Here is a 17719-nt window from a genome sequence, read left to right as displayed (position 1 = left end):
ATCCATCATTCCATCCTGGCAAAGAGGACAGGCTTACCCTTTATAGAAATAGGCTGCATGAATATGAGCCAGCAGTGTGAGCCAGAAAGCATTTCACTCTCCATTTAGATTTTGCTACCTTTCCTCAGGTGAAGGGAACCACATTACTGCTGTGGAAGGGGATGGATTGTAACTGCTCAAGGAGGGAGTCTCGACCCCATGTTAATAAGAATGTCCCTGAGTAATTCTGTTCATTAATTTCACATGTTAAAAAAAGTAATTAGCAAAAGCATTTCAAATCCAGCTCCATCCAGAGCCCTTGTGGGAAATCTCAGCAGAACACGAGTGAATTAACCACGGTGTTACCAGGGCCAACACTGCAACAGAGCCAGAGCGAATGCGCTTCTGCCTCGCTCACGGTCTGCAGTGAGCATTTCTGGCAGACAAATGAGGATCCTTAATTATGCATCCTCTAATCATCCCACGATTTGCTTTAGCAGTAAAGTTTTTAGATGTGGCAAAGAGTGAGCTGCATCTTGAAGACTTCTTAGCTGCCATGAACCTTCCCTCCCCTCCCTGCCTCCTCTGCATCTAAACCTCGTACATCACCAATCCAGRTGCTTTTTGCTCCTGCTCCTGTATGGAAAAGTGCAACTGGCAGGGAAAGAATGTAACTTGGTCCTTCCCAGCTTCTGAAAAACCTCTTCTTTACACGCTGTGTCTGTAAAAGGATCTTTTACACGATGCCACAAATGACAGCCTTCAGAAACAGGCATCCCCATTAATTTGTCAGCAGGCTGACAGCTAACCGAGGCACAGGGGAGACAGGAGATGGGAGCAGAGACAGAAACATTCACGTTGCTTTATCTCCCATTCAATKCCGAGTGTTACATTAGCGGAAAACTGGCACCAGCACACGAAGGCTCAGTGCTGCTTCTCACTAAGCTCTCACCTGTCAACGAGGCTCCTGGATAAGCCCTTTTTTATTTTTTTTCTATTTTTTTTTTCAAGAGGGCTTTTGAAAGCTCTGATTGCAGTAGCAAAAATGAGCACAACTCTACGGAGAGCTTGGCAAGCTCTACCCCGTGCCAGAGCTGACTCCTCTGCCACAGATCCAGGAGCTGGAGCTGGCAGCACCCAGCTGCATGGACAGCCTCCAGCGAGCTGCACTGCAAATGCACAAAAAGCAGCTAAAAAAAGCAACTGAAAAAAGAAAATCAGGAGATGAGTTAATGCCAGACAACAGGTTATTCAAGGCAGCAGAGCTGCCTGGTGCTGGGAGAGGCCCAGGGGCTTTTCCTGGTGTTGTTTTGAGCCTGTTAAGCGACTGACWGAGCAAATGTGTCTTTATCTCATTGTTTCTCCTGTGTTTTCTGTGAAGTGTTTTGGGATTTACTGGCAAATAGCAACACCTTCCATGACAGCAATATGAAAAAAAAGCAACAGAACTATTACACTGTTAGTAAAGCTGAGTRAGCCTGCAATGTTTTGCTCTCGGAGAAAATTCAACAGTAAATTGGATATCCAGCATAATGCAAGGTGACAAAATAAATCATAATAAAGGCCCACTCTGTCTTTGTCATTTATTAATAAAGCTTTAAATTTTAAACAGTCTCCCTGTGAGGTTGCCTAATGTTCACCAAGATATAACAAGCACGCAACAGCTCTGCTCACAGCCTTACCTCAGAGAGGAGAGAATTTTATTACTTAATTGTTTAAAAAACCTTTTCCCTAGAAGATGAAGACTTAAGTTACATGAAAAAGTTAATGGGGGAAATAAAAACTATAACCAACAACCAGACCTCAACACCTTATTCTATTTTGTGCCCCAAACCAGCGAATTACATTTTAATTCTAAAGGTCAATCTGTTTATATTACCTATATACGCATTTGATGACCTCTTTCTCAGAATGATTTGYCAACTAGATTTCTCAGTCCCATACCCTATTTCTGTGACTCTTTGTAGCCTAAAATGATTAGGATTTAGATCAATGCCAAATTCTCATTGCTGTCTCTCAAAGGGCCTCCAACTGAAAAGCTTTAGTTTACCGTGCCAACCAGTCTCAGAGTTTTGGAAAATATGTATAAYACAGAAGCCAAATTGTTGTAAAGACCTCACAGAAGATGTGAAGCATTACTGAACGTGATTGTTTATATTCCACAGAATAAGATATTTAAAACAGGTGTTGAATTATTTTATTGAAATATTCTTACAGTGATTATCTGAAGAAAATGTCTGTMTCTGAACTTACTCAAAGATTAATTCAGTGAAAATTCTGTGCTCAAATGAAAAATAGCCACCGAATWAATGTATCTCATTTGTTATTTCAGACACAGAAAACTTAACAAAAGTGGGTCAGTAATTGCTGYGAGAAACAACAGAAACACAGAGAAAACAAGTCAGCAGATAATGACCATTTTGCCATTCACCTCATCTTARAAATCAGTGGACCCATGTGCACCAGCTGCTGGAATCTGTGTGAACCCGAATACCTGGGGGTAAGCTTGAAGCAGAAGGCACAGAAACTCTCTGCAGACAAATCGTGGTGGCTTTATGATCTGAAGAAGTGAGACAAAATCAAAGGGCCAAAGGGGATTATTGCAATGACCAGAAAACTTCTCTCCCCTACCCTTTCGAATAACAAATTAAAAAAAAAAAAAAATGGGAGGCCCCCATCAGTAAGAGAGCTTTGCTTAAAATACTAGAGAGAAACACTCATCCCAGGCAGTAATGAACAAACTCCATTTGAACTGGTAAAGAACTTAGAGCAACTGAAACAGAGAATTTATTGGCCCTCACGGTATTTACAGTATATAATGGTCATTTTAAACAGAAGGACACGCAGCAAATTTTCTCCTGCAAATGCTCAGGGCCACAGGAATTAATGCCAGGGCCTGAGGTTTGCTAGGCTGCTTACTGGACACACACATCACGCTTCATTTAGCACTACACAAAAGTTAATCAAGTTTAATAACCTTTTYCTGAAATGTCCCAGGAAATGAGGTAGAAAAATTAAAACAGTTAGATGTCTGCTGAAAAGCAAATATATTTATTATGCACTTTAATATACACAGGGATTTTCGCTTAATATAATACAAGGAATAAAATAAAAATTTTACAATGTGAAATTCATTCAATGTACATTAAAGGCTATTTACAACCCACTCCAGGAAAAAACAGTCTATCTGCAAACCAAGTTAACTGAGGAGTTCAGATGGGGAGTATTAAGCATAACAGACATTTGCATAGCAGAGTAACTGAGGAGGGAAAACACCTTTTTAAAGAAATGGCAATGTTTTCAATACTGATCACAAAGAAGACAAAAATGCATCAGTTGTGCCTTGGTATCTCTTAATGCATTTCTCTTCCTGTGAGTTTTTCCACATGCACACAGTATTGATATCCGTGTCCACAGAACAGTCTTTTCCCCCAGCTCTCCCACCAAGAATTTTGGATGTCTTGTGGAGATGACCTTGAAAGGACCAGCGAAATGGGATGAAGAGGAACAGGATTCCTGTTTTGTTCAGGTTTTTTTGGGTTGTGAGAACTGCTGCCCTGGCAGGAGGAGCTGTGCTGAGTCACAGCCACATCCCTCTGCTCACCTCCACTCCATTTATGGATGGAAAAGGGCAGAGCAGAGGGAACAGTACATGGAACAGWAACTTGGCTTGGCACACAAAACCCTCACACATGGAGATGCTAAAAATCACACGCAACAGCAATGTGGAATTACACAGATTTTCTGAGAAAATGGATGATTTAAAGCAATTCAWGCTCTGTTCCAAAGGGATACTCAAAATGTGGCAGAACTACCATTATGAAAACATTTCTGACAGGTCTACCTTCTGCTGATTTGGAGAGAGGGTTTCCCCAGCCACTGTTTCAAATGTAAATATTATTCACACAAACCCCACCCGACTATCTAGAAGCTGTGGCCCCTTGTGAAACTGGCCATATCGTTACGTCCTCTGTCCACAAGGTGCAATTAATAACAACACAATAAAATTAAATAAATATAATCCCAATGACAGTCAAGGTCAGTAGAAAAAACGTTGGCATTCAGGGATCCCTTTCTACAGAACAAAACATACATCTAATAACGAAGAGAAGTTGTATTCTTGCACAGTATTGCAAATGTACTATATTTGAGGTTTGGAACAAGTTTGCTGAGAACATTTTGGTACTTTCTCTTTTCTAAGCCACTAACCCTCTTAAGGCCATTCTGCCAGACTCCTGTTATGTTTATTTTATAATTGTCCCACGGGGACAAGAAATTCAATACRTGAAACATTCAGAATAATCCATATTGCCGTGTGTCAGCTTCTAACATCTAATTTTACTATATGCTGAATGCCTGACTATAAAAGATCCTTTTTACACTTAGTAACAAGCAAATAAGAATGGAGGTGCAAGATTTAAAATTAAAAAAAGTACTCTGATGACTGTTGATCATAATAACCAGACATGGAGCCCTTTAGTGCCTCAGAATATGGACTACATCTACATCCAGGGGCCATTCATCAAAATTTAAGGATCTAATTAATCATCYATGAAAAATAACCTCAGCACTCTATCACCTTTATTTCTGGAATGATCAGAATTAGAGCATGAAAAAAGATGAAATCCAAGTCTTTAGAAGAAATACGTGCATACAAAAATAGGCTTATTTTCTAAAGAGCAAGGCTATGTAATGGTGAACAGTGGAATATAGCTTGCATTTGTAGGAGAAAATAACCYACTTGTTTCATTTTATCACTTGCAGAACTGTGCAAGTAAGATGTGCACATTCAAAGGAAAAACTCACACTGCTCACTTTCACAACAATGACCTTGACTTCTCTTTCATCTAAGAAAAATTTTTCTGCTGTAAGAGCGGGAAACCAGCTTTCCATGACCCACAGATGGACTCTCCAGCCTGCTGATTAACTGTGCTCCAGGTACAGAGACACGCTGGCTCCACCCCATCCCCCTGAAGCAGTAACCACATTCATACAAGTTTGTGCTTTAAGGAGTTATTGTCTCAGGACAGGGTTAACTCCGTCACCTCTGTACTCCCCAGGCAACGCTGCCACTGTGCTTTCCCATGCTGTGTGTTCTCCCAGCCTCGCTCACCAAGGGTCTGCATTTGCCATGGTTTGCTTTACTGACATTCCCAACAACACTCCTCGACCTTGGAAAAGAGAAAGAGCTGTTTCTAATGGATAGAGATATCCATGAAAGCAGGATCAGACCTTTAGCACCTCGGACATACCCATATTAGTCACTTCATCACCGTAGCAATAACAGAGCCKATTGAAGACCAAGTGTCCAAAATTTGCCTATTGCTTTCAGTGGTCCCAGTCTGACATCCAGATTAGGTGCTGTAGTACCAGAGAGCAGATTTCTGCCTCTTAAAAATCCCAAAGACACYGCAGGCGGTTGCAGTCCGACTTCTTTGCCACCACTGAACAGCAATCACGCAGACAGAACACACAAGTACAGTATTTATAAAATACTGCTACAAGACTTGTAATTCTGGAGGGAATTTCTGAAGTACACGGGGAACTGACAATACATGACAACAATGCAAATGTGACAAACTCTTTGCTTAGTTTCTTTAGCCACAGAAAAAAAATAAATACAAAAAGCACTGCCTTTTCCATAACACAGTTCACTGTGGCACATGCACCTCTACCAAGCGATCTGGAATAGGAAATTGGAATTCCTGGCTCTTACCATTTTCAGCTGTGGTCAGGGAAATACAGCATATATCTTTCTGCAATTAAAAAAAGTGCTCATTCTGTGTATTAAATACAAAGTACACAAAATAAAATTTCGAAGCACAGAGGGTTATACTGAGAAGGCAGCCTGAAAATGTAGGCACGTTACAGTAATTAAGGTAACTGTACTGTAGGAATCACATTCTTGAACTTCTAGGTGGACTAAACAAGCATTGTTTGCTTTCATCCCAGCCAGCTGATAAATCATTGGGAGCAGAAGCGCTTCTGGTCACAGCATCATGGAATTGGCCTGCAAGCACAAAACGAAAACATAAAGCTTTGAAATAGACTGTAACACAGACAACATTGTCAGAAAGGGAGCTGCATCACCCTAATTAAAGTTAAAAGCACACAGCAACAACAACCTGATGATGAGAAGTGTTTCCTGCCCTACCCCAATCCCCTGATTGATGGATACCCTGTGCTCTCTGCCATCCCAAGCAGCAGGAGAGCTTCCTCTAAAGGCTGGGAAAAGAAGCCATTCCTCCAGTGCTCCCCTGGAGTATTTCTGATGTGATTCCCTACAGGTGACTCATTTATTCACCGGTCAGGGAAATTACCGTTTCTTCTGCTTGAGACTTGGCAAARGAGGAGGTAAATTACAGCCTGTGCCAAGCAATTAATAATCCAGACAAAACTGTTCTGAACTCCCATCTTTGAAACGAAGAAAGTTGTTAAGAGAAAAAGCAAAAGGAACCATTTGGTTATCCACAGCTCCTTTGTTTAGCAAGTTGCATAACCAAGAAAAAAAGCCTGAATTTTCAGTAACACATCACTTGCTCTAGATAAAGCAAAGCTCAATTAAAAAATAGTATGTGCAATGTTCCGACTTTTTTTATATGCTGTTTATACTTTAAAATCAAGAAAGATGGAAAAAATCACCAAAACTAGTCTTCTGATGACAGGCCAGGTCAGATGAATACGTTCTACATCAGAACCACACAATGGATTTACAGTAAAGTGCAACATGAAAGCAAGCAATGAACATCAGCTGCAGGCACATAGGAGTTAGGAAATACAATMCTTAATTATACGCTTTAAAGTTTTATGGAAGCAGGAAAAAATTACAAACAAATTCTAATCCTGTTTGGGCATGATGTTCTACTGTGGGAATCTGAAGTTCTTGTAACTTTTATGAAGATTTAAAGCCTTTTCTCTCCCAGCTGATGATTCCTCTCAGCCTGCTCCTGCTGTCATGCCTCACAGCTCATCTCACCCTTTGCTAATATTTCCATTTTACAAATGTGCAGGCTCTAGTACAGATGTTTTTGAAACACTTTATTGTTTCAAACATTGTCATTTAACCAAATACCAACCCCAGCATAGGGCCCTACACAATATTCTATTGCTCTGCAATTCTCCAGCTACATCCACAGACGTATTCCATTGAAATAATTTGCCAGGACATTTTGAGAAAACTCCTATGTTTTTGACAGCTGAGARTCATCCATCTGTGGATCCTGCACCACCTGCAACCGTCCTAGAAACTTGTCTTTGATGATCTGCAGCAGAACTGAGTCAGCTGGCAAGAACATTCTTATTCTGAGGAGCAACAACCTGAGCTATCCAAAACGCTGCATTCACATACAAAAAAAAAAAAAGATTTTCAAAAATAAGCGAGCAAGCCATAGGAGATGGGCACACATTTCATAAAAATGCTGCTTCTTTGAAATTCCAATCAAAAACTTTAACATATTCCAAATACCCTAAAAACTATACACCTTAACAGGAAGAGGGAGAAAAATAGGATTATTTTAGCTGACTCACTGACAATCCAGGCCCGAAAAAGGTACTTATAATTACTTTTTCAGCTTAAAATTCAGTATTGGAAGGAGGTGAGATATCTACATGACCTCCTCTGATTCACAGAATTGACAGAAAATTGGTACCATAACATATATTACAATCTTGCTCTGAGCAAAGCCACYTCTTTTATAGAAGGGTTACCTTTACAGTAGCAGAAATATAAAATCAAAGCTTCAGAATAGTATGTTAAACTTCCTAATTTATAGGTAATTATGCTTCACCCTTCAAATTCACATTCAGGAAGGTGGTTGCGTATAAGAACCTTCAAAATCTTCCTGAAGAGCCTTTTTGTAAATAATGAAATAAAGGCTGTACCTGAATATATCAGGTATTAAAATTCTCACCTGTCCTTACATTTGGAAAYGAAATTCCAAATCAATGCCATGTGAAACCTGCTCTTTTATTCAGTCACTTACCAAAGACAGTGGGGCACAATTTGAGCAACTGAATTARACAGACAACATGACAGGGATCCGATTTCTCTATGGCTGATGCTTGTAAATGACAGTGAAGGAAATACCTGCCAGGTTAAGATTTTAACATTCATCACATTCATTATGAAAGCAATTATGATAATCAGTGAGAAAATGTGATTTTAGCACACTTTAAATGCACACCATGAAATACAGGCGTTTGGCTCCTTTGTGACTGGCTAAGTTACCTTTTACAAAGGTGTCTCCTTYTTGTAGTTGAAACTCGGGTCGCTGCCTTCGATCTGAAGTTTTAAGGCTTGCTTAAGGCTGAGTTCCGTCTCTGCGGGGGGATAGCCTTCCAACACGTCCTGATGCCCTCTATCCTGCACTGTTCGTGGGACAGAAACCCTGCCCAGAAAAACCTGATTGCTCTGCAGGTGGTAGTTTGGATTGGTCATAATGCCATTTCTCTTCTTCTGCTCCCCACTCTGTTGGTGAATCAGGAACTGCTGCTGAGACCGACCAACCTCGTGCTGAGCCGGTGGGACCAAAATTTTGCACTGTGGCTCTGGTGGCATTGATTTCAGYGGCACGCTTGTCCCAGATTTGGCAATAGGTACTCGCTTATCAAACTGAGTCATTTCATACTCTAGCACTTTGGGCTGGGAGGAACTACTCTGCTTTATTTTTTTTCCAGCTGACCCAGACTTGCTGGAGTTGTCTGTTTTGCCCCCTTTGTTCGCTTTAGTTGATTTCAAACTGGGTTTTACTTGGCTCCATTCAAACTCGCTGCTCGGTGAATTATGGTTTTGACTTAGGGAATGGGTTGTGGAAGAAGGGGAGACGATGGACTGCCTGCTCCTGCTGCGTGGCAGGGAATGCTGCTGGATTTGCTCCGTGAACGACAGGCTGTGGAAACTATCAATGGGCACCGTCTGAGCGGTGGCCGTCGAGGAYGTGGTGCGGAGAGAAGAATTTTTGGAGCTTTTCAGGGAGTTGTTTGATAAAGATGACTTCTGACGGTCCACTGTGGAATCGGGCGACTCTGAAGGAGAGCTGAAGGCGTGCGMAGGCCCGTTGGATAATCCCCGCATTCCAGGCTGCACATCTCCTCCAGTGCTCCCMGAACTATTGGACTTCATGGTTAAGGACTGCATTTTAGAGGAGACTGATTGTAAGGGTTTCTGCTCCATTGTGTGGACCGGAGATGGAGTGCAACCATTCAGAGTCGACGCACCGTATTTTTCCAGCAATTTAATAATCTGAGAGTGTCCGTTTTTGGCTGCAACTCGCATTGCAGTGCGCCCGAATTGGTCRGCGTGGTTTGGATCAGCACCATGCTCCAGTAAGATCTGGACAACGTCAATGTGCCCTTCTTGGGCTGCAATACAGAGTCCAGTAGCACCTTGATTACACGTGTGGTCSACCAGAGCGCCGTGCTCGATGAGGAGCTGCACGACCTTCACGTGGCCTTGCCACGCCGCAGACTGCAGGGCGGATCTCTTCTCATTGTCGGCAGCATTCACGTCGGCGTGGTACGTTATCAGCACCTGTACCATCTCCAGATGGCCCTGCCAGCAGGAAACGTGGAGCGCCGTTCTTCCTTCAGCATCGCTCGCTTCGACATTTGCACCGTTTTCTAAAAAATACTCAGCCATTGTAAGCTGGTTTTCTAATGCCAGGATATAAAGCGTTGGCCGGCCATCRGCGTCTTTGTAGTTCACATCTGCTCCGTGGCTGAGCAGTAGCTCGACGATATCTCTGTGRCCTTCCAAGGCAGCAACCCGGAGAGCGTTTCTCCCGTCGTAGCCTCTCTGATCAATGTTAGATTTATTTTCCAGCAACATCTGCACGCAGTCATAGTGACCTTCCTGTGCGGCCAATATGAAAGGTATCCGTCCATCRTTGTCGATTTCATTTGTTCTAGCACCCTGTTCTATCAGAGCTTCACAGATCAGCCTGTGACCTTCAAAAGCTGCCATGTGCAAAGGCGTCCAGCCCGCATCGTCTCTGTGGTTTTCATCCAGCCCCCTGTCCAGCAGAGTCCGTACTACCTCAACGTTGCCCTGTGCAGACGCGATGCTCAGAACCGTTCTCCCCTCACTGTCGATGCTGTCAACRGCCGCACCCCAAAACAACAGAGTGTTCACGACCGAGGCGTGGCCCATGGACGCTGCCGCCAGAAGTGGTGTCCGGCCGTTGTTGTCCGTGTGGTCAACRTCAGCTCCTCCCTCCAGAAGCAGATCAACCACGTCCACGTGTCCTTCGTAGGCGGCCACCAGCAGCGGGGTCATGCCATCCTTGTCACAGTGGTCAACTTCAGCACCGCGGTCGATGAGGAGGCTGACCACCGAGGCGTGGCCCTTACTGGCCGGCACGCAGAGCGCGGCCACGGACAGCGCCGTTCTCCCGTCCACGTCCTCGTGATTCACCTCGGCGCCGTGGTCCAGCAGGTGCTCCACAATCTCTTTGTGCCCCATGTAGGCGGCGGCGATCAGAGCCGTTCTGCCCTCGTTGTCAGCTTTATTAACCTCGGCGCCGTGCTGGAGCAGGTTCAGCACAATATCTTCGTGTCCTCCCCACGCCGCCGCTCTCAGCGCCGTCCGGCTGTCGGCGTCGGCGCAGTCCACCTTGACCCCGGCGTAGAGGAGCGCGGACACCACCTCCGTGTGCCCTCCCCACGCCGCCGAGCGCAGCGCCGTCCAGCCGTCGTGGTCCGTGTGGTTGACGTTGGCCCCGCAGCCGATAAGGCAGTTGACCACCTTGGTGTGGCCCTGCCGAGAAGCCAAGGTAAGCGCCGTTTGCCCGTGGGTGTCCTCGATCTCCAGATCCGCYCCCCTCGACACCAGCAAGTTGACCACGTCCAGGTTGCCGCTGTAGGCCGCGTTGGCCAGCAGCGTTCTCCCGTTGGAATCGCACTGGTTGACGGACGCCCCGTTGTCCAACAGGGTGCGGATGGAGTCCTCCCTCTCCAGGGCCTGCCGAACGATGCAGGACGTACGGTCATCCTCGCTGTTGACGTGAGCCCCGGCTTTTACCAGCAGCTGTAACACCTCTTGCTCTTTGGGAATTAAGGTTGACAGGGAGTCTTTGACGGGTGTGCCATTCCATATCATCCACAGAGCCAGCTCTGAAGTYTCCAGCTGTAAATTGGAATTAATGAGGTGCAACGCGAACTCTTGAGCTTCTAAGGGTGTTAAATCCTTTGCCCGGCAGGTATAACTCATGGCCAGCATTCTGTGTCCCTCTGCAGCGTTACACAAATATTTCTGCGTGCAGTGCTTCACATCCAGCAGCCACTCCGCAAAGCTGTAATGAAACAAGATTTTTGTATTTCCAAGGCCATCGATGAGKACTTTGGACAGGACATCCAATTTGCGTTGGAAGTCTTCCATCGTCAGCGTCATGTTTTTGGTCCACACCGCGTGGTACAATTCCGTGGTGGTTAAGGGCCTGCAGGCTGCKAGAATCACATTGAGGATAGGCTGGACCTTTGCAAACTGTTTTCTCACAAAAAGTCTCTGACAGAGCCAAAGGTAGAGGCCRTTTAATGTTCCTGGGATATCACGGATCTCCCGTAACATAATAAAATTCTCCACAACTCCGTCTAGGACACGTTCCAGGTACAAAAAGCAACCGCTGCTTTTGATGTGAAGCTGATTCAGCATTTCTGCCGTTTCTTTTGTGAGGTGTTGTCTCAGRGCTTCCTCCTGGTCCAAACGATGCAGAATATATTGCTGCACATCTTTCACAATGTAAGCTTTCCGGAGGTCGTCCAGACTTATTTTTCGAAAACCTGTGGAGATGGAAGAAAGTTGTAGTTATTTCTGATCCAGTTCTGTTTAACTCCATGTTGAAAGAAGTGCAAATAAAAGCCAAGACATTTTAGGGTAGGGAATACCCACAATAAAATATTTTCCCCTATAAACGGCATAAATATAAATTACCTATAATAGCAGAAAACTTTCATAATAGATGCATGGTTATCATCATCTACTATAAGAACTAYGTGCTATTAACAAAAAAATATTGAAAATCACTTTGTGTGTCAATATAAACATCTAAGMAAAACCATCAAAACTGCAACCAAAATAAGATTATTAAGTATTATTATATTMTTAAAGGAATAATCCCTTCTCCGATGTGGTTAACAATGGAATTCCAAGTAATTTTCAGCTACTTAGATTAAGAGAATTATTATGTATATTTAATTACAGAAGAGGCTATTCACACCTGCTGCACATGCATGATTAAATGTATATAAATCACAGACCTGACCACCACAGTTTCTTTTAAAAGCTATTATCATACAGGAGAGACACTCAGAAATAGTTTTAAGTATCTTTAGACCTCTGTGCATCGAAAATTCCCCACTTTTTTCAAGTGAGGACTGAGTTTTAGATAAACACCCCGGTTCTTTGGTAGGTGACTCATGGTATAAAAAACAGGTTTTCTCACAGTGATCTCATTGTTTTTCCAGCCTGTTTACTTTCAGAGGAAAAAGGAACATTATTTCATGCATGCAGATGGTGTCTGTCCCCTCCCCGCTCAAGGAGGACAGTGCTCCTAGCAGCACGTGTGAGGAAGTTCCTCAGCAGCCCTAATCCTCTTAGGAATGGGGCTGAGGGATGGCAGAGCTGTGTGGATACACGGCCACTGCTGCCATTTCAAACATTTGCTTTGGTAGGGCCAAGGTAAGCACTCGATGAGGACCTACCCTCTTTGATTAATGACATGCTGYGCTGTTTGAACGCCGCTCCTGCGGAAGTTACGGGAAAACCACAGAGGGCACAGACTCGGCAGCTTCAGTGACTGTGTTCCAGGCCAGAACTGCACCTCCAGGGACAGGCTGTGATCCCTTCCTTACACCCAGCTCAGCTAGGCAMAAACAAAACCCACTCTGCTTTTCAAACAAAACCATAAGCTACTAAACTCTAAATTATACCGAAGGAACAGCAACCATAGATCAATGTGGTCAATTCAATTCTGGCCCCGTCTCCGTGGAACAAATAATTTTAAGTGAGCCTCTGAAAGATGTTGCTTCTAGATCTATGTATTTATARTATTTAAACACTCTGTGGATCAGGCTGCTCGGTGTGTGAGCTCATCCTGACAGCAGATTCAAGCCAGTAACAGAGCTGTGGTTTCTGCTCCCCAGTGGTTTCAGCAGACACTCTGAATGTCCTGTTAAGGTCACTCTGTTAATTGTTTAGTCTACATAAGCAGTGTACAAACATGACAGATCTGAACTGAGAGGCCAGCTATGGAAGTGTTACTAAAATATTTCTGCTTCCCTTAGCAATTACGGAAACACTACAAACAAAATCASGCTTCTCCACAAAAGGAAATCAGTGGAGAGGACACTTTTGCACAGTCAGTTCAGAGGATAAGACTACACGAGTAAGATCAACTACTTGACAATTTTTCAGWGAGAAGCCAGGAGGAAGAAAATAATCTTTCTCCATTCCAGAGGATTTTTTTTTCTCTAAAAGGAAACACAGAACCATCTTTATCCACCATAATGTGCCACAAATTCAAAAAATGTCCTAACCTGACCTGCAGAGTAGCATAATTCATTGATTTACTATGTATTTTATTCAAATATGTCGTATGTAACTCTGTGAAGCCCTTAATYCTTGCACATAACCCAAATAAGAAACTTTGCTGAGTAAGAACAATGCCCAGTGATTCTGCAGATCCCAAGCTTCCACTCAAAGTGAAAGGCTGTTTCTAGGTCAGGATCCTTCAGAAGATACAGAAGTAAAAAAATAACACTAAAACCAGGGCATTGCTTGGTGCTTGGACTCACAGTTACATGCATACAAGGAGCTGCAATTAAAGACAAGTTTCCCTTTGCTTGGCTCATGTGCAGAGGAAACAKCTCTGTTTTGCTCAGTTTGGAGCAAATTCAACCACCCATTTGCTCACCTTCCTTTGAACTGCTCTGCTTCTCCTCGTACAGATCTGTCCCTGTCACTTGGCTGACCCAGAACAGGCAGAGAGCTCTGCAAACTCATCCTCCGTGTCTTTAGTCCTAAGTGACCCTGCTCACAAAATCCCCAACCTCACATCAATCCTGTGCCCACATCCTTCCTTCCAACATATACCTRCAAATACAAGCTATTTTTATTTTTGCATCACTCAAGTGTTTTTTTTTTCCGTAGCGGATTTAATTTCCCTGCGACAAGAAAACCCCCGACGGACTCACACAACAGCAATCCTGAGATTTCAGCTGATGTTCAGTGTTGCCTGACTAATGACTACACTTCACCTCCCTTGACTCCCAGCCTTCACGGGAAAACTTGCAGAGTGATAACTGTTTAAGTGCCCTAGTCTCTGTATCTGTGTTTCAAAAACAAAAGACCCTTGCTTGTCTCGTAAGCCTTCTTTGAAAAGCAATTTTAATTTTGCTTCCCAAAATGGATGGGAGAGTGAACAGAATAGTTTTGGATGTAAAAACAAAAAAATAAAAGACCCTAAGCCTTCCAAATAAAAATGTAAAAAATGAAGGGTTTGTGTGTTTGGGGCTTTTTTCTTTTAAATGAGCTACCAGTGCCCAAAAAAGCTGTGGATGCTCCAATCCTGGAGTGTTCAAAGCCAGGTTGGATGGGGTTCTGAGCAACCTGGGATAGTGGAAGGTGTCYCTGCCCAYRGTGGGGGGTTRAAACRAGATGGTCTTTAAGGTCTCTTACAACCCCAAACATTCTGTGCCRCTCTGATTACTTTGTTCCATACTAGGGCTAAAAATATTACCCTGAGACACACCAAATATCTAAGCACTTCAGACAAGTAAATAAATTTCAGAARGCTTCAGAGCACTTTTAAACTATTTGATTGACTGGCTACATGTTCATGAAAGCCAGAAATTGGTTTTTTTTTTGTTTTCCTTTTCTTTATTCTTCTTTTCTGCAGTATTCCCATACATTCCATGTGAATGAGATCCTACGTGTTGTATCTGAAAATAAGCTTGGATCACAAGAAGCACACTACACTCATACAGACCTTCACACATCCCAAGGAAGAATGTCCTTTAAGGGTTGGGATTAACAAACTGCCATTGGAACAGACTTTTGGCCATAACAGGATGTTAATTTTAACCGCTGCACCAGGCCATACTATAATAAGCAAATAATTCCAAAGARGCCTTATAGATAGAACTGCATTTTTTAAGTCTGAAATTTTTGTTGCTAGCTTGAAGGAGGAAAACAAAGCTATGTTTTTTTCCCCTCAAAATATCTATCTAAATGTGGTCATTTTACATTTCCAAACAAAGCTCCWGCAAAGTTGCTTTTCAAGCTTGCCCCATACAATAAGTCACTTTCATGGACAAGAAGCACCAAAACATTAGGAGAAAGCTCATTTTGTTTCAGATGCATTCCCATGAACTACTTAAGCTCAGCAAAACAGAAGTTACAGTAGACAGAGCTTGCAGTCCCACGACCCTGCTTTTTGCATTGTTAAAATTTTTCTTGCAACACATCACTTTCAACCCAATGGGAGCTCCAGCATGGATGGTTCTGATTTATTACATTTCTGGCAGTTCTGTAAACAAATCTGTTCCAAATGTGTTCCTTGGCAAGATCTAGGGTCATTCAAAAGGGGGAAAAAAAGTATCTCAGTTATAAATGCTTTTATAGCATGTCAACCTTTTCTTACTTTGATAAAAAATAAGCTATTAACTAGCAAGTTTCAATATTTAAAAATATCCTTCAACTTTCATATCTTTAGATGGATTTACATAAGYACATAATAGAAGTTTTAAAAACATTCTAATGCATATAACTGAATTTTTAGCTTTAGAGTAATCCAAATGATTACAAACATGGCAGTAATTTGGCATTAAGAATTCACACTGCTGATCTAAAYATGTATGGAATTAGGTATTTTTGTGGCCATTTATGCACATCTGCTCAAAAACATTAACTCATCCAGCAGAGTAAAGGGCACCTGGAGACTCCAGCAGCACACTAAGCTTTTAGTGCATTTGCAGTGTATTGTGCATCACAAATTTCTCTGCCTCTGCTGCAGATGCTACGAGAYGCTGAGGCTGAAAGCTGCTGCTCTCACTGGTCCGTGGCACTGCACAGAAGTTTATTTAATTAGATCTACAGGTAATAGCCCATTTAAAACAATTTTGTCTTCCCTCTTTAATTACAAGGCAATTAAGGTTCAAATTCACACACAACTTTTCACAAGGAAATATGAAATTCCCTAGTACAACGCTTTCAAAGTGGTAATAAAAAGGAAGGACATAGTAATTAAATGCTCCCTGTATGATTTCCCGAGCATTCAAAACAATTTTTCTTTCCAAACTCCAAACCTAAGCAAGAAATAAACYTTTTCAAAGCTTCAGTATTATAAAAGTAAATTTTACAACCACATAAATTATATATATAGTTTATCTTTTATAGTAAAAATCCAGCTCCCAAGAAGACTTCAAAGAAACATGAAATCACCCAAATAAATTCCAACCTACAATGAAAAATTAGAGGACAACTTGATTTTTTTTTTATTTTGGAAGCACTCCCTTTTGAGTCTTATGCCATTTATTTTGGGGATTGGCAGCTAATGAGAAAGGTTCAGCTCCAAATCAGACAATTGATTTGATTTGGGGATCCAGCAATAGAACTACCTTCCTAACTTTAATCACCAAGCWTTTTGAGAGAACCTGCATTGTGGGGCTCTTTTTATTCTATTTCTCTAAAGTTTTCACATTTTTGTTTATTTTTTTAATCTTTTTTTAAAGGCTATGAGGAAAACAACCCTCCACATCTATTAAGACCCGTAAATAGCAGAAACATGATAAGACACGTTCCCAAGATTTCAAATCAAGAATAAATCTGGCTAAATATAAACTCTTAGAATATCTGTCTAGCTGGAACTGCAAGTCAGATAAAAGAGTGAYAAATGACATTGTCTTTTTCTGCCTGTGGACGAGTGGGTGAATGGAGCTTAGGCTGCCTCTGAGGCTAAATTGAACCCCTTCACCTCCACTTTTGCTTCTTTTTGTTGAAGTTTCCAGTATCTTTTTGGCATCTGCCGTTAACTTCATGAGAACTGTGGCTCCCTGAGATGTGAGATCTGCACGGGTTGTGCTGCACTGGTGCAACTCACACCTCATGCACGAGAAGGAATTCTTTGGAAGAAYGTCAGTGTTTAATTCAGGGGTACAATCAAGCCAGATGCCACAGGTACTTGATTTATTTGTGTAGAAAAGGGAAGAAATAAGGTAAAAGCTTGTTAAAAAAAGCCCTTTAAAAACCATTTGTACCTATGCACTTTTGCCTATTTACATTTATGCTGTTAATGAGAAATTATCTGCTGTTCATTCCAACTTACCTATGTAAAATTGCCTGATACTRAAATGCTCCTGGTTTTCCAGTTAATATGATGGCTTTTCAAGACAGGAAATTAGTTTTGTAAGCACAACTCCTGTGCTTTCAAGATTTAGTCTCATTTTAGAAGAAACACTAGGTAATTAGTGAGTTAAGTTAGCTCATTAGCTAAAAATAAAAAAAAAGAATAAATGATTGTATGTTCTGTGCCACTTTTCTGCTGGAAAAGCTGTGTTAATGTAGCTGTCCCCTTCCTTCTGTGACTCCTTTGGCTGCTGTTTGCTCACTGTGGAGGGCGACCGCAGACTCAGCCAGGCATCAGCTCACATTTGGTTCCTATTTTTGAGGTTGTCTCTGCAGCCACAAGAGGCAAAACTTTTTTTTTTTTTTTGTATTTTTGATTTTTTTAAATTAATGAAAGCTGAG

The 17719-nt window shown here is 42.3% G+C and overlaps 1 protein-coding gene across 1 annotated transcript in view; it reads right to left on the bottom strand.

Annotated features, from left to right (window-relative positions):
• Positions 1–3007: 3007 nt before the first annotated feature.
• Positions 3008–17719, bottom strand: part of ANKRD50 (ankyrin repeat domain containing 50) — a 39240-nt gene continuing 24528 nt past the window's right edge. Inside the window, exons 4-5 of the mRNA XM_057377163.1 lie at positions 8207–11754; positions 3008–5989 (exon numbers count right to left, since the gene is read on the bottom strand). Of these exons, the coding sequence (XP_057233146.1) occupies positions 8210–11754 (3545 nt within the window). The 3' untranslated portion in view covers positions 3008–5989; positions 8207–8209. The remainder of the gene's footprint in view (positions 5990–8206; positions 11755–17719) is intronic.

Source organism: Malurus melanocephalus, unplaced genomic scaffold, assembly GCF_030028575.1.
Source record: "Malurus melanocephalus ecotype Western Australia unplaced genomic scaffold, MMel_1.1 scaffold_304, whole genome shotgun sequence".
Lineage (NCBI taxonomy): Eukaryota > Metazoa > Chordata > Aves > Passeriformes > Maluridae > Malurus > Malurus melanocephalus.
The sequence above is the reverse complement of the archived record's forward strand: the minus strand, read 5'-3'. Positions and strand labels throughout refer to the sequence as shown.